The 18,176-nt window shown below is 36.6% G+C and overlaps 1 protein-coding gene across 2 annotated transcripts in view; it reads left to right on the top strand.

Annotated features, from left to right (window-relative positions):
* The window catches only part of RHOBTB3 (Rho related BTB domain containing 3), a 56,624-nt gene that overhangs the window by 22,701 nt on the left and 15,747 nt on the right, over positions 1-18,176 (top strand). For both annotated transcript variants that reach the window (XM_081291419.1, XM_081291418.1), the window contains exons 7-9: positions 5,891-6,003; positions 9,260-9,380; positions 15,795-15,968. In XM_081291419.1, coding sequence (XP_081147545.1) covers positions 5,891-6,003; positions 9,260-9,380; positions 15,795-15,968 — 408 coding nt within the window. The remainder of the gene's footprint in view (positions 1-5,890; positions 6,004-9,259; positions 9,381-15,794; positions 15,969-18,176) is intronic.

The following is an 18,176-nucleotide window of genomic DNA, read 5'->3' as shown; positions in this document are numbered from 1 at the left end:
ATTTCTGTCTCTGATTTTTGACTATTCTAAGTGCCTCATGTAAGTACAATGGTACTTGTCTCTCTAGGCTTATTTCAGTCTTATTTCTTAGCACAGTGTCTTCAGGGTTCATCCAAGTTGCCGCATCTGTCAGATTTCATTCATTTTTAAGGCTGAATAGTATTCTGTTGTGTGCATATACCACATTTTGTTTATCCATTCATCTATTGATGGGCATTTGGGTTGCTGCATTGCTTCAGGTGTTGTGAATAAATATGGTTGTACAGGTATTTCTTTTGAGGACCGAGCTTTCAGATCTTTTGGGTATCTACCCAGAAGTAGAATTTCTAGATCATATGTAATTTTTTTGTAATTTTATTTTTGATTTTTAAAGAAATTGCATATTATTTTACACATTAGCTATACCATTTTTAAAAAATGTTTATTTATAGGGGCTAGGGATGTGGCTCAAGTGGTAACGTGCTCGCCTGGCATGTGCAGGGCACTGGGTTCGATCCTCAGCACCACATAAAAATAAAATAAAGATGTTGTGTCCACTGAAAACTGAAAAATAAATATTAAAAAAACTCTCTCTCCTCTCTCTATTTATTTATTTTTTTTTAGAGAGAGAGAGAGAGAGAAATTTTTTTAATATTTATTTTTTTAGTTTTCGGCAGACACAACATCTTTGTTTGTATGTGGTGCTGAGGATGGAACTCGGGCCGCACGCATGCCAGGCGAGTGTGCTACCGCTTGAGCCACATCCCCAGTCCCTTTCTCTCTCTCTTTAAAAAAAAAAAAAAAAAGTTTGTTTATTTTTTTAGTTGGACACATTTATTTATATGTGGTGCTGAGGATCGAATCCAGGGCCTTGCACGTGCTAGGCGAGTGCTCTACCACTGAGCCAAAACCCCAGCCCCACCATTTTTTATTCCTATCAATGGTATATAGGGATTCCAGTTTCTCCACATCCTCAACACTTGTGATTTTCTGTTTTTCTCATGGTAGCCGTCTTAATGGATTATCAGGGTATCTCATTGTAGTTTTGATTTGCAGTTCTCTAATGACTAGTGGTGTTGAGCATCTGTTTTTACCCTTATCGTACTTGCTTTAGTTTCACATCTATTTGTAAAAACAATAGTCTCCTCCTAAGCATGTGTGTTAAGATTCTTTCTTTGAATTACAAATATGAAATTTAAGTCTTTACTGCCAGTTTAAAGAAATAAAATTTTCCAATGATATATGAAATCAGGTGTTTTAAAACCTAGCTATTCACTCTTGGGTTTGACTCTTAGATTTTGGAGAGAATTGAAGACATTGCAATTTAGAAACTGGGAGTCATAAATCTAAAATTAGTTGAGACATGATTAAGTTTGGTGATGATTTCCTTAGAATTTTTTTCCTTACTTTCTAAGTTTCATATTTTCAGTTACTTTTCTTTTTGTCATTTTAAAAACTCAGGGTAACTATATTCTAAAGAATAGGAGTTTTAAATAGAATTTGCATCACTTTAGCAAAAGAATCAATGGTCTCATGTCCAAGTGTCCTATGTATGGGTAGAAAAGACTGCATATACAATGATCTTTCAAGTAAGCATCTGAATATAAGTTTTCCTCAGAAAACTTTCTTTTCTTCTTAATAATTTTCTTTTTCTACTTGAAATCATGTATTTGGATAGTCTTCATTTAAATGGTTGATGTTAAAAATAAGATGACACTATTTTCATTTGTGTTGTAGTTATATAATTTTGTAAATTAAAATGTTATGATTTTGAAAAGTATAGTTACAGCATGCAGGTTTATGTGTGTAAAATATATATGTATTGGACTAGAATGTGGTGGAAGGTCAGTGAACACTGGCTTGGAAAAGGCAAACGTAAAAACCCTGTACAGCACACACCCAGTACTCTGCCTTCAGCATAGCGGGTTCACTGCATGATCCACTTCCATTACAGAGTATTTTCTAGTAGCTGGGAATCATCATATGAATAAGACAAGAGTAATTAAGGACTTCTTTTAGTACTACAGATTTTAATGTTTAAACCTAGAATTTCACATTGAGTTCAGAATTTGAGACTAATTTTGGAAAGCCAAAATGTTTGCATGTTAAATGAAAAAAAAAAGTTTTTAATGACAAGTTTAAGGAAATGTGAAGGATGTGTTTTACTTCTCAGTGATATTACTGTTGAAATTCTATGAATTATTCAGCAAGTTTCCCACAATATCCATTCAATCCTTTCAAAGACACACAAACATTCTGAAGTTAGTTACATCTTTAATATGGCAGCATTAAACGGCTACATGTACCTCCAGTGGTTTAACCTGCCTGGCTTTCTCCTAGGGAGAGATTTTTTTAAATTCCAAATTTATACAGGCAGATGAAGAAAGAGGGGTAAAATAAAAAGTTCTCTTTGTAGCCCATACCCATTCTCCAGACTCAGTTATCTATAAAAACAATTTCTTTTTGTATTCTTTCTGATGCTATTTGAAAGTGAAGAATAATGAACTATTAAATATGCTTTAGTAAAAACATAGTCTTCAGTAACTGCTGTTTTCCAGGGACCATAGATAGTTTCCTGAGGCTGGAGCATAATGTGGAAGTTGAAGGCTGATGGGAGATGAGGCAAGGCCTGTGGAAACAGTTCCTGCCTTTCCTAGAAGCTATGCTAGAGTGTTTTAAGCATCATCAGAATGGACTTTAGAAAACTCATTTCTGGTGATTGTGTGAGGTTGGAATAGAGAAGGTAAGACAGGAATCCAGTTAGGAGGCCCATTATTTCATTCTGGTGAACAACATTTGGGCAGTGACAGTGTTACTCTTGGCCCTTCATCATCTAGACTAGTGCTCCCAAATCTTCAAGTGCACTCAAGTCACCTGGCATTCTTGTTAATGAGCAGATTCCAATTTTGGGACAGGCCATAAGATTCTGCATTTCCAACAGCCTCCCAAATGCTTGATGCTCTTGGAAGAATGGGTACCAGTTAAAATTTGGCCTCAAATTTCGTTCAGAAACTGAAGAACGAACCCTATACCAACTTAGGGCACAAAGTCAAAATGGGGTGAGCTGCAAGGTTGGTGCTGAACTTTTTGGAGTTGGGGTGCTCAGCATCCTATTGTGTCCTCTGCCTGAAGTGGGGGAAAGTGGATGCTTAGCTCTTGATTAGAAAGTAAATGAGCCAGGAAACAGGGATTAGAGGGCAGAGGCCAGTGGAGTGAATGGAGTATGGAGAGCTTCCTGAGCTACCTTAACTTCATAGCTCCGCTTCCTAACCTGACACTGAACTAGCCCATTTCTTCAGTGATCACTTCCTGTACATCTCAATGAGGCAGGAGGTGGTGTTAGCTATGAATAGGGGTACAGGCCCGTGACCTGAGGCTATAGGAGACCCTGGTGCTAGTTGAGGAGAAGGAAAAGTAACTGGTTCTACAGTTAATTATTCTTCATTATGTAACTTACTTTTATTCTTTAATTTTTTTAAAAATTTTTAGTTGTAGATAGACACAATATATTTATTTATTTTTCTATATGGTGTTGAGAATTGAACCCAGTGCCTCACACATGCCAGGCAAGCACTCTACCATTGAGCCACAACTCCAGCCCCTTCTTTAATTTTTTACAGATAATAACCTGTGACTTTGGCAAAAGCTATGTTTAAAAAATAGTAAAACAAGACTGGGGATGTGGTTTAGTAGTAGATGCTTGCTTAGATGTGCAAGGCCCCATGTTCAATCCCCAGCACCTAGGGGAGAAAAAGAAAAGGAATAAAATATATTTTCAAATAGAGAAAATTTTGAAAAATGTAGAAAATTTGTAAGAGAAACAAAAAAATCACATAGATCCCACTGTCAGGAGAAAATGTTTGAACATTATTACTTTTTTCTAGTCCTTGTTTGTGACTGCTTTAAAAAAAATGTCTTTTATCAAATCAAAACAAAAATTTTGAATATAACATACATTTTTCTTCGAGTCTTCAATTAAGGAGCCAGGTCTGATTTTTTTTTGTTGTTGTTGTTGTTGTTGTTAGGATATCATGGCCAACGGGACTGTTGGTATTCATGTCAGTTCTTCTGCTCACACAGAGGTAGAACACTAGGGCATGGCATGCTATGGATATTTGCCCTGAGAAAACATGGGCTGAAAGGTCAAAAGAAACCTATCTCCTGCCCTTTATTTTGTTGTTCAGGTTTGTTTTTTTTTTTTTTTTTTTTTTTGTTAAGCAGATTACAAAGAATATTTTGATTTTTTTAATAGCATGCTTTTTATTTTAACCTGTAGGAATTTGAAATTTTGTTTATATTGTGTCACCTTGGTCATCTGGTCCTTTATTTAAGAGGGTCCTATTTTGTAGTATGGTTAACATTTTATACCTAAATTTAAGGCTTCAGTTTATTTTCCCATTCAGATTTTTAAATAAATAGATAACAGTCCAGGTATGTCTGTTTTGTATGTGTTAATTTTCCATTGGATGATAAAGAACACTGCATAATGTGTCAGTATCTCATGACTGCTCCTTGGAGGAAAAGAACTAGTGACACAGTGAGGCCCATGGTTTCTTGGTCTTCAGGGAGTAATCCTTAAATGGCATACAATTGTAACATTCTTACAATACTTGACACAGTCTTAGGATTGCAAATTTCTGTCACCTGATCTCAGATGGTTAAGAATTTAAATATTTGTAAGAGCCTCAAAAATGTAGCTTTGATCTCTTCCTGTCACAGAAGGACCCTAGCATTTCATATCACTTACTGAAATGCTGCAGGGTAGATAAATATGTGAAAATGAGTGTTCATCTTTAGTTTGCATTGTATACTCCTATGCTTAGAATTATTCTTGGCATGCTCTTTTCTGCATTGCATAAAAGCAGCCTGTTATACCTGAGGTTATACCTGAGTATAATGTGCTAAGAGGCTAGATAAGTGCTTTGAAAAGCTATCCTTTAAAAAATCCCACTGAGTTCACTCCCGGGTCTCAGCACCAAAAAAAAAAAAAAAGAAAAGAAAAGAAAAATCCCACTGAATAATGCAAGATGAATAAACCCTAGAGATCTTGCCATATGGCTTCATGCTTATTGGTTAACAATACTGGACTATAAACTTAAAAAATTTAGGAGGTTGGGCTGGGTGTGGTGGCACATGCCTATAATTCCAGTGACTAGGGAGGCTGAGTCAGGAGGATCACAAGTTCACAAGGCCAGCCATAGCAACTAAGGGAGACTGTCTCAAAATAAAAAGGCTGGGTGTAGCTCAGTGATAGAGTACCCCTAGATTTAATCCCTAGTACCACATAAATAAATAAATAAATAAATAAATAAATAAATAAATAAATAAATAAATAAAATAGGTAGGTAGGTAGGTAGATAAATGTAAAAGGAGGAGGTTAGATCTTTTATATCTCATGTTAAATGTCTTTATTACAAAACAAAATTCCTAATGCAATGATTATGGTTTTATTTGGACCTAAAGGTATCAAAGATGATACCATTAGCATTTCTGATTGTGAAAACAGCCCGCTCAATTAATGTGCACTTAAAAATTAGTCTTCCTTTCAGGCTGGGGTTGTGGCTCAGTGGTAGAGTATTGGCCTAGCACTTGTGAGGCACTGTGTTCAATAATCAGCACCACATAGCTCATATTCTGGCCAGTGCTGTTATCACCAGGCACAGAGAGGTGGCAGCTGTTTGGGCAAGAGTACTTACGGTTTCAAGAAATGTAGGGGAAGCCCAAAACTGATTTGTTAAAAATATAAGAGCTATTAAATGTATTCCATAATTGTAAGACTATGTTTGGTAAAGAAAAACTAGAAGAAAATGCTAAAAAACAAAACAAAATGAATAATGATATCTAGTGTGAGATTAATTTTTCTTACCTTCTGCTGTAACAGAAAATTATAACATGTATTAATTTGCTACAGGTGCTTTTCAGTGGGAAGAATTGGAAGAAGATATCAGGAAGAAGTTGAAAGATTCTGGGGATGTTTCTAATGTGATTGAGAAAGTTAAATGCATTTTAAAAACACCGGGAAAGGTAAGTTAATTTGTTTGACTCTCTCTGACATAAAATGATGTATGTAATATCGAGTCATTAGAAGAATTAAGTAATATATAAATGAGTGTTTCTCCTGAATATATTTCTTCCATGTAATATCTTAAGTAGAAACACATGCTATTTGTTACTTAGATTTAAATTTATGTAAGAATTAAAATATGTGTGAGTCATGTCTTCAAAGTACTCATTTGTGAGTTCCAACTTCTGGAATACTTCACTAGAGCTCTGGAAATACATGATCCATGTCAGGAAGGAAGGGTTGTTTGATTTTTCCAGCTGCAGTTCAACTTCTTGGAGAGGATGCTTTCTTATGGCTCACAATCAAAGTAGTTTGTAGGAGGAGGGCAGTTCCTGTGTGTGCCTTTTTTGAGGGTTCTGAGAAATTTATATAACCAGGTGGGCAATTAAGGATTCCATCTAGTTTAAGTTCAAAACTATAACTAAGTTTGGGGTTATAAAAATATAGAATTTATATATGGCCATAAACATGTGTACATTAAAACTCCAGTAACTTAAATTGTAGACTATATAAGAACTTTTAAAAGTAGATTGGTTAAATTTTAAAACAGCCACATTATGTAATTAAACCAGTGTACTCTTATTTCAGATTCTGTGATAAATAAGTTGACTATAGTAGATAAAAAGGTACATTGTGTATAATGCCTAGCAGAATACAGATTTATATTTAATGTAAAAAAAAGAATATTATTTCTTTATTTTTTACAATTGACTTTGTCACTTCTACAACCCTAAATTTATAGTTTAAAAATATAAACTATAATTATAATGAAGATTCTTGACTGTTCTTTAATTGAGAAGAAAGATTTTTTTAGCAAAGTAGCATGGAATTAAGGGGCCAGATCTTTCTTTTACTTCAGTAACTTATTGAAGCAGATACTGAAGCTATCTAGTTTTACAGGTGTTTAGCAGGATGGTAGCTCTCTTGCAACTAATTCAAGTAAATAATTATTTTGTAAAAATATGTAATACACCTACATTCTGTTTTTCAAAGCAATTGGTCTAGTTAACTTATGTTATGGACCATAACTTATGTATTGACCAATGAAAATGTACATCATATACATCTGTGTTCTCGCTAAACTTCTGCCCTCTCACTTTTTTCTTTCAAATTCAAAGCAAAAATGACACATACATTCATACATAATACATAGATACATAATGTTCACAGTGTACAAATTCATACCTTTATATACAGGTAAGGGAAGAGTGTTGCTTTTGTTCTGAACCTGCACCTTTTCATGGGTCTCATTCTGCATACATCCCTTTGGGTACTGAGAATAAACTGAATTCCTCTTGTGAAGGGAATTCCATGCTATTGAACTAAAATCCCTTGCTTGCACAAGAGGGAAAAGTTCTTCCACCCATCTTCTGTGCTTTCCTGGGATAAAAGTCCATCTCACTGACTGACCACATTACAGGAAAGTAACACTGTGTTGGGGATGCTGCTCAGAGTGCTTGCCTAGCATGTTGAAGGCCCAGGGTTCCATCCTCAGTACTGAAAAATGGAAACAAACAAAACAAAACAGAGAACAAGTAACACTGAATTAGAACTTGGGGAATGTGGATTTAAATTGTGAGCCTGCCACAAATTATCTCTACAACTTAGAGCAAGTCAGGGCTTTCTTTAAATGGAGGCACTGTGCTCCTGGAGGCTTCTACTAACTTCCAAATCTGTGATACTTCCTGGCTGATAGTCTCCTTTTCGTGAAGCATCCACTAGCTTCTATCCCTGGCTCCTTCACGGTGTATTATGGCACATTGTGAATAGGTGAGAATGTGGTTAAAGGACCCCCATTCATGTGGTCTGTTTTACCTCTCTGCTTCCTCTTGGATGCCATTCAGCAGTGTGTTTCCTTTTTCTTTGTGAGGAAGGATACTGTTATTTTCCCCACTCACTAAAGATTTTAAATTTTCACCACAGTAGATTAATCTGGAGTGGAGAATATGTGTCATTTATTCTTATTATTCTTAATGTTACATGTGTGATTATTTCTAGGGGATAGAGTGTTCTGATTTCCCTAGCCAGCCAAGTAGAGGTTTAAAATTCTGACCAGGGCTGCGATTCAACCTGGGAAATGGGTGAATCTGTCAGGAATGAGTAAGATATGATGTTTCAATAAAAATCATCCCAAATGAGGGACATAATAATGCAATATAAGCTTGTAGTCTTAATGAATCCTAGTATTTCAAATAAGTTATATTTCTTCATCTTTTGGGCAATTGTACCTGAAAATGTTCAGATTTGTTTAGCTTATTCATTATAAATAAACCAGAGTAAGTAAGAAAGGAAAAGAAAATGGATGGAGGTTGAGGAAAGTGAGGCTGGCCCTCAACTTCTAGGTTTGGAACAAGGGGATGTCTGAAGGCTGAGTGGGACGGAGGCACTGTCCCTTGAGGCTGCCAGCTGCAGCAGGCAGGTGTGATGGGACAAGGGATGTGTTGTCAAGGGAAGAGCAATTGGAGCTCCAGATCAGAGACCCAGGTGAATGAATAGTCTGTGCAGTGTATAGAAAAGATATTAGGATTATAAGACTGGCAATTAAGATAGACATGAGCCAATTAATCACTCTAAGGTGTGTGTGTATTTAATGTTCATTTCTTTAGGAGAAAATATTGAGCTAATAGGCAATAAAAGAACATGGTATGATAAGGGGAAAATGTATTTTCCTAAATTGCCAATTAAATTTTTGTCTTCTTACTTTCTTAATGAACAAATCAGATAGAATGGGTAAACTTATTTTGTGCTGCTGCTGTTTCTCAATGAAGACCTGTAGCAGTTCAGGTTCCTACAGCTTCTTGGCTATAGAGTTGTGTTTTCACTTAGCCAGGGCCTGTCCTGTGTTGTGTGTTGAGTGTGGTACTATAAACAGGGAGCAGAAGTAGTACTTGAGGGTGAGTTTCCTCCAACACTGTGATCAGAAATGCCACAGAGAGGGGCTGGGTTTGTGACTTAGTGGTGAAGCAGTCGCCTAGCACATGCAGGGCCCTGGGTTCAATCATCAGCACCACATAGAAATGAATAAATAAAATAAGGTATTGTCCAACTACAACTAAAAAATAAATATTAAAAAAAAAAAAAAAAAGAAATGCCGTGGAGTAAGTAATCATTATTTCTTCAGACACAGACAGTTTTCCAAATTCTCAAACCAGTACTTAAATATTGCCAAAGCATATTGAACAATCTCTCTTCTTGTATTTGTGTTTTTTCTTATAGATTAATTGTCTAAGGAATTGCAAAACCTACCAAGCCAGAAAACCTCTGTGGTTTTATAACACTTCCCTCAAGTTTTTCCTTAATAAACCGATGCTTGCTGATGTTGTCTTTGAAATACAAGGTATGGCTCAAATTTGCAAAGTTCATTATGCATTTTCATTTTTTTTATTTGCTTTCCTCAATTTGTTTCAGCTTCTGATAAGTGTGTGTGTGTGTGTGTGTGTGTGTGTGTGTCTGCACGCACATGAGAGAAAGGGGGGAGGGGCGCTTAGAACTTGCAATCCTTCTGCCTCAGCCTCCAGAATTGCTGGGATTATAGGTGTGTGCCTCAACACCCAGCTGTTTTCTATAGTATTTTCCCCTTTACTGTCTGCTTCATTAACTTATAGAAATCAGCAAGGATGAGATAATCTGTAATACATTATTATGTATTTTTGTTTGTGAATTTCTTTAAGATCCTGAGTGGTTTGTTTGCTTAGTTTTGGGGCAAGTGTTTTTTGGGTGTGTGTTTGTGCAGAGGATTGAACACAGGGGTGCTCTCCCAGATCCCTAGCCCTTTTATTTCAAGATAGGGTCTTACTAAGTTGCACAGGCTGGCTTTAAACTTGCCATCCACTGCCTCAGTCTCCCAGGTCACTGGGATTAAAGGCCTGGGTAATATACTGGTTTTTGATTCAAGTGAGGTCAGCTCCCCTAAAATTACATTACCTTTTGTTTATTTTGTTCATTTCTCTCTCTCTCTCTCTCTCTCTCTCTCTCTCTCTCTCTGTGTGTGTGTGTGTGTGTGTGTGTGTGTATTTATTTGAGTGAAAAGATCTAATTTTGAATTGAGGGTCATGCCTGGCCTATATCAGACACCCACAGATATTGCTGCGTTGATTTCTCACAGTGCTCACAAGTGTTTTCCAGAGCAACTGAAAGCTGCTTCTTATCTCTGTGGGAAAGTAATGCCACCTAATTGTAATAAATATGAGCTGTTTTAATGCCCATTATTAATTACTTGCATGGATAATTTTGTCAGATTAGCATGTTAAAAGCAGAATTTTGAAAATGAATTCTCATATATATTTAGTTATGCAAGAAGGGTAGAAGGAGATGTTTCCAGATGAATTAACTAGAACTTTATGTGGGCTATTGTGAAGAGTAAGACATAATTCTAATTTTATGATGGAAATATGTGACAGCTAACATGGTCATTTACTTTAAAAACTATTTGCCCAGAAAGATTCATTTTACTTTTAACTCTGGTCACCTTCCAAGACAAACAGTTAATTGGAAGCTTTCCAAAAGTACCTTCCAAAGCTGCTGTCAGCACTGTAGGCAGTATGAGCCTAGGACATTGAAAATGAGACAATAAGAGTAACCTTGAGACATATAAAAAGTGATGGGGTGGGGGGGAAAGCCAACAAGAGGCCACAGATTTTCTGTAACCCTTTCATCATTTTAAGAAACCTAAAACTGACTCTAATATTATCATGCCTTGATTTATTACTTGACAAAATAAAACCCAAAGTGAAGCCAGTGTTCATTGATTATTCATTATAGGTGGAGCAAGCCATTTGGGGATAAAGCTCCCTGTGGTTTATAGAATTCTCTCTAGCTTCTAGAAGAAAAATCTTTGTTGATGAAAGTATTCATGGAAAATGGTTGATGCATTCTATCTATGCAAAAGGCATAGAGATTTTTTTAACAAATCATCTAAGAAGCGTTACACGTCAACAGGAAGGACTGTATCCACTGTTGAGAAGAAATACGATTTGCAAATAAAAAGTATTTTTGTTTTTCCAAGATTAATTTTTTTAAAGTCCATTTTAGAAAGATGGAATAACAGTTTCTATATTCTAAAAGAAGGTGGCTGATGGCAGGAGATGTCCAAGTACTCTTTTCCAAATGATTTCCTGTGGGGCACTGAGATCTGTTTAGCCATATGTATTTTAAGGTTGATTGGATTCATATTGAGCAGTTGAGGATGAGATGGGAACAAAGTACTCCAGGGACCATATGACAGTCTAGGGCATGTTTTTCATAAGGGAAAAAAAGAAGTGGTAAACTGAAGGTTATGTGGTGAAATATAAGAATAGTTTGCAATGCTGTTTCATCTGGACCTTAATGAATCTGATGAATGTTTTTTACCCTATAATAGAATATAGTGTGTTTATTAATCATATCCAATATTTTGGACTTTCTCGGATGCTCTGGTACTGGTCCTATGACCAGGCTGACCAATCTCTTACCACTCACACAGTAGTTGAGACAAATCAGGTAAAATATAGTGGACTCAGTATTTAATTCTTCATTAATGATCAAGTTCTAGTCCTTTGGTTGTCTTTAGTCATTCATTTATTTTTTGTAACCTATATTTCCTTGGTTGGAAGTTTATATTTCCAAACACCTCAGTAATCCTCTTATAGATGGACTGTTGGGTTATTCTGCAAATGAGTAATCACATCACACACGCTTTGTTGCATCACTATGTCCCACAACATCAACCAACCTTTAATAAATGACACTTGATAATGAGATTGATGGTTCTGAAGTTGAGAACTGACATGTAAAACATAAACGCTCTTCAAATCTTTGCAGGGTATATGGCCTCCAGGGGCAATGCCTCTGTTCTACTTAGGCTTGGTCATTTTGTTTACCCTTCCTGTGGACTTTTCAGACATCCCCGTGTTTCACACCTTGAAGTTGAGGACCAGGCTCCCTCACCCAATGTCACTCTTAAAAAAAAAAAAAAAAATCAATGTCTTTTTTTGGGGTTTGTTTCTGGTATTAATGGAAATAGCTGTTTGAAGTGTGAATGTATCTCTAACTTTTTAATTGATAAAGTATTTTATACCAAAAATAGGGAAGGAAAGCATTCTTATATTTCAAAATATTTCAAGTTGACTTATACTGGAATTGATACAGACCCTCAGAGTAATGGTTGATAATAAACCATCTCAAATATTAATTATAGAATTTTTTAAAGTTATAGTGAAGTCTTAGATAAATGTGCAGTTTTTCTTCTATACACTTGACCTAAAATATTTGTAATGCAAAGTATGTGTTCTGAAAGATTCATATTTGTGAAATAATTCACATTTGGATATAACTTTGGTATCCTTATATAAATTTATGTGACACAACAGGAAAGACCATTTTAAAACTAAGTAGTTATATAAGTGTAAGGTTTACTTTTCATGCAATAATAGTAAATTTGAAGTCACAAGTAATAACTCTTTGGCTTCTTTACTCCAGTTTTGAGCGTGAACATCACTGAACCTCATGGGAGACTTAGGGAAACCTAAGTGAGGATGAAATGTCTGGGGTATCAGCCCAGAACTAATAAACCAATGTACCTTGATGAGGTAGAATTAGCATAGGCCAGGAAGTTCTAGCTAGGGTCTTTGCTGGGACATGTATATATTATACAGATTTGAGTGAATTACTTTCCATTATTGATTTTTAAGATTGATCAAAAGTACCAAGTGGATAGTAGATGTGGGTGAAATTTGATGTCACCTTTAAATTTTAACAGAAATTTTTTATTCATAAGATGAAGCATCTTTGTTTCCTCATCTGTGGGAGGAGATTCTAATTTCTGCCTTGTGAGGTGGTGGTTACAAGAATCGAGAGTGGATGTGCAGGACCAGTGCAGGCCTGACTCATAGATGCCACCCTTTTTCTGTGCATGGCAGCCATCTCTGGCAGGTCACTGTGCCATTCATGTTGAACCCAGGCTCCACAGAAAACCCTTCTTTTAGAAGGATTCAGACTGTTACCAACAATTGGCTGAAGTCAAAGTGGGATGTAAAAACCTGACATGGGATACTGTCCCTGTAATAGGTGATCATCAAATATGTGTTTTCACTACCACCTGTAATTCATTGTTTGGGTTTATTTAAAAAAAGAAGTTACTCTAGCTACTCTAAAGTTAGTCTTGGTAACTATTTAGACGTGTATAGAAAAATAGGGGTTTCCTTTGACATTTGAATCTGTGTCACATGAAAAGTTCTTTTACAAAATTATTCCTTCCCTGTTTAGCTATGTAGTACATACTCTATCTTCTGCAAGACAGATATCCTTTTTTTTCAGAATGAGATCAAACACAATTCTAAAAATTCCACTTTTGAAACCTGAAAAGTAGTACAAAAATGGTGTAACAAATGTAGTATTTTATTTTGTATGCAATAGAAATGAGACCTTTGATAATCCATCTAAGCTAGTAGGAAAACTGGGCTTTTATATTTTGTTTCATTCTTAAGAAAAAGTCTCTTAAAACTGTGACATCAAGTGAATAATACAAAGAAAAGATAGTTTGCCCTTGACATTTTCCAAGAGCATGTTTATCTTTTAGCTAGAAAATTGTTTTTTGTTGTTGTTGTTGTTGTTGTTGTTGTTCTTTAAGTAATTCTTCACCTGTATCCTATTACTGGTTAGTATATAAACACTGCATAATGTTCTTTTAGCAAATATTTTTATATACAGTGTTTAAAAAAAACATAGCTCTCCTGGGGTATTATGTTAACACAACAATTTATAGTACCAGAACAGTGGTTTAAAGAGCTGAGAAACAGAAGTTGATGTTTTCTTTACTGGAAGTCTGATGGCTTTCCAAACTGAATTTCAAGCTTGAAATGGTCTTGAAAGTGTTTGCTGTTGGTTTTGTAATTCTGTTGTAACATGATCAACAGAAATTTCTTTCTTTCTTTTTTTTTTTTTTTCTTTTCTTCTTCTTTTCCCCTACTGAGCTGAGGGTTAGACCCAGGGATGTTCTAACACTGAGCTACATCCCCAGACATTTTTATTTTTTATTTTGAGACAGGGTTTTGAGGCTGGTCTAGAATTTGTGATCCTTGGAGTAGCTGGGATTATGTGGTATGCCACTGCATCTGGCCTCAACACAAATTTCTGTTAAAATTCCACCCCCATCTACTATCCACTTGGTATTTTTAGTCAATCTTAAATCACTCTGCTTAACTCAAATTATGGGTCATTCAGTTTGTTTAACTATGCTTCTAATTTTCCTTCTTTTTCTTTAAATGATGCCCTATTTATCTTGAACATTTTTAAACCTTTAAATTGCAAGTCTGATTGCATTACCTGTTTGAATTGCATTACCTGTTTGGTCTGTTGTTAACTGCTGCCTACATATATATCTAACATCCTTTAATTATGGAACTGATCCACTTGGTAGAGGGACACTGTCACATTGAGGCTGGGAAAGTCGTGACAGAGAAGGAGGAGGTAGGTAGTGTTTATTGGGTGTAGCTTTGGGGGCTCCTTCCTTTCTCCTGGTGGAGGAGATATGGTATAGACTGCAGTGCCAAACATTGGGCTCAGCTGGCAACATCAGGGTCTGCATATGGATCCCAAGGAATTACTGCCTTTGGAGAGAGACACTGGGCTTAGGCGGAATTCTTCTTCTCTGAGTCAGAAGAGGTTTGGCGTGGATGTAAAGGAGATAACCCAATAGTTGTAAATATTTTCGAGAAGAATATATACCCCTGATAAGTATGAGATTTTAGAGATGTGTATAAATTCTTGATCAGAGTAGTTTGGCACATAGAGTTACTTTCTGGAGGGGGCTGCTTTGTCACGCCCTCTGGCCATGGTATTCCCCATTAAAACTCCTACTCCAAAGCATGATAGCTTCGACTTCCTCACCTTTGTATCTTCAGTTCCAAACACAAAGATTGGCATATGGAGGGTGCCCAGCAGTGATTTGTGGAACTTGTCTAGGTCAGACTGAAGGCTGGCAGTGTGGACTTATGGTCTCCTGAGGCTGTAGGAGTGCTGAGAACTGCTCCATCATCTCATGATTCCCAGGCCACCTATGCCCCATGTGGAACTGCCTTTGTGTGGTGGTGGAGAACTTAGCAAGCTCTCCCAGGAGAGTCAGTTTAATTTAGTGGATCTTCAGTGGGGAGTATGGGCTGAGGGGGCCTTTAAATTAAAGTCCTGGTTCCTCCAGAAGAAGGCATTGTTCATGTGGAAAAGAATTGTTGCCTGGGGAGGTAGCATGCTTGGGAGAGGCAGGGCCACATTCTCTTGTCATTCCTACTGTGAGGTATTCCTACTGTTCCTGGTGTGCTTGTTACAGTTTCCTATTTCTAATATGGGGAAGCCTGGCTAAGACTATTCTGTGAGTTTGGCCAGAAAGGATCATAGGGTAGTTTTCTTGAAGGAAGGTGTCCACATCATGTTCCTCCTCTGTCCAGGGGAAGTGTTACTTTGAGTCAGTCAGAAAGGATAGACATTTCATTATAAAAACAAAGCAAGAACCCTTTTCAATGTTACTGTGTTTAGGAAATATAAATTAAATAAATGGTTACCTGATTTGAAAATTGTTGCTTTCAAAGTCAGTATTTGAGCTCTCTTTATCATTCAACTTCAAACTAAAATCACTGGAGTAATAAATGGTTGCCACCCATTTGGCTTTTGCATATCAGTTTAGCTGATGATATGCAGTGTCACTCTGGAAAGAAATTGCTAGTGTGGTAACTCAGCAAATTTATCCTACTTGACTTTGTCTTTCTTTTGCACCTTCCAGGTACAACAGTGCCAGCCCATAGGGCCATCCTGGTGGCCCGTTGTGAAGTGATGGCGGCCATGTTTAATGGTAATTACATGGAAGCAAAGAGTGTCCTGATTCCAGTTTATGGTGTTTCCAAAGAGACTTTCTTGTCATTTTTAGAATACCTATATACCGACTCCTGTTGCCCAGGTGAGCAATATACATGCTAAATAATAACTCAACAATATACTTTCTGTGTTACCCATTTTGATAAATTGTGTTCTGTGAAATCTGGTTTTGGTTAAGGTCTACCACAATTGGCATCATGGCATGCGCTGAACAGTTGGAGATGGTGTTGGGACAACAATGAATCTTCAATTAGTTCAAGTGGGAAAACAATGATTGGAAGCCTTTTATGGGCTTTAACCTCTGGCATAAATTCACAGGTCCCAGCCACTTCTAACTGTGTTGTGACCCCTCTAGGCATCCAGAAATGAGGGGTTTGGGGATCCAATAGCCATTCTAATTCTAGAGATTGGAGCACTATCTCTTCCACACAAAGAAGAGGGTTGGGAGACTGCTTTTATGATTCTGACTTCTGAATGAGGTATTTTTGAGGACTTTTGATATTCTGAGATGCCATGGAGTCTGGCCCAGAGGATGTGGGATTTTTTTTTAAAAAAGCTCCTTCGGGGCTGGGGATGTGACTCAAGCTATAACGCGCTTGCCTGGCATGCACGGGGCACTAGGTCCGATCCTCAGCACCACATAAAATAAAAAATAAAGATGTTGTGTCCACCGAAAACTAAAAAATAAATATGAAAAAAAATTCTCTCTCTCTCTAATAAAAAAAGCTCCTTCCAACTTCTACTAGAGTCAGACTGTCATAAAACTGACTCCCCTTGAAAACTTTTCCCAAGATGTTTAGGATATCCAGTGAACTATAGAATTTATTTACAAATTCATTGACCAAGGACTGTTTTGACCAGGAACTAGCCATCTGTGGCAACTGTAGGTTGGGACACATCTTGCACACTGGAGGCAGTTTGGAGAAAGCAAAATCCTTTCAAAGGCCTAGAGCCCCTTTGATTACTCTTTATCCTTTGGCCACCAGGTGGCTCCCGCCACAAACACAGCTAGAGCCCCATATAGTCCAAGAGACTGAGACCTTTATTACAAAACCTGGGCAGGCATCCTAGCAAATACAAAAAGAAAACATGTCTCAGACCACATTTCTCTTTAAGGTTCCCTCCTTTAATTTTTAGAATAGGAAAATTTCCTGCTTTTATTATTGAAACATTTTAAATGTAATGAGCCCTCTACTGGAATATTTTAGAAATTCCAGAAAAGAAAAACAATTTTTCTTTTTTTAAATTACGTTTGATCTTGCAGCTAGCCATGGAGTATTTTGGAGATACTTGCTTATTAACAGATCAGCTATTAAAAATCAGCTTATCCTTTTTGCCTAATAAAAGTTAAAACACTGGTTCTTTTTTTTTTTTTTTAAAGAGAGAGTGTGAGGAGAGAGAGAGAGAGAAAATTTTTTTTTTTAATATTTATTTTTTAGTTTTTGGTGGACACAACATCTTTGTTTGTATGTGGTGCTGAGGATCGAACCCGGGCTGCACACATGCCAGGCGAGCGCGCTACCGCTTGAGCCACATCTCCAGCCCCAAAACACTGGTTCTTATTGGAAATAAATGTGATTGTTTATTATTTCAATAATGGTAATTTTGTATATTAAATTAAAAAGTTGACCAGATTTGAAATAATAGTAAAATTTGGTGTTTCAATTACTCTTTAGAGTAATTGAAACTGCCCTAACATTATATATATATATATATATACACACACACACACACACACACACACACACACACACAATGACATATTACTCAGCATTAAAAGAGAATAAAATCGTGGCACTTGCAGGAAAAATGGATTTAGTTGGAGAATATAATGCTAAGGGAAGTTAGCCACTCCCAAAAAACCAAAGGCCGAATGTTTTCTCTGATATAAGGATGCTGATTCATAATGTGGTTGGGGGGCGGAGCATGGGAGGAACTTTAGATAGAGCAAAGGGGAGGGAGGTAAAGGAGGGGGCCTGGGGGTAGGAAAGACTGTGGAATGAGTTGAACATCATTACTCTAAGTACATGTATAAAGACACAAATGGTGTGACTCTACATTGTGTACAACCAGATATATGAAAAATTGTGCAATATGTGTGTACTATGAATTGAAATGCATTCTGCTGTCATATATAACAATTTAGAATAAATTAAAAAATAAAAAAGATTGACCTAATGGATCAATTGACCTCTGGGTTGATACTTAAGGGCAGTTAGGAGTTGCCTACTCTGGATTCCTCTCTGAGGAATTCTTAATATGCATAATGGTTTAGAATGCTGATACTCAA

The sequence above is a fragment of the Spermophilus citellus genome (assembly GCF_964194105.1).
Source record: "Spermophilus citellus genome assembly, chromosome: 1".
In the NCBI taxonomy this organism is placed as follows: domain Eukaryota; kingdom Metazoa; phylum Chordata; class Mammalia; order Rodentia; family Sciuridae; genus Spermophilus; species Spermophilus citellus.
The sequence above is the reverse complement of the archived record's forward strand: the minus strand, read 5'-3'. Positions and strand labels throughout refer to the sequence as shown.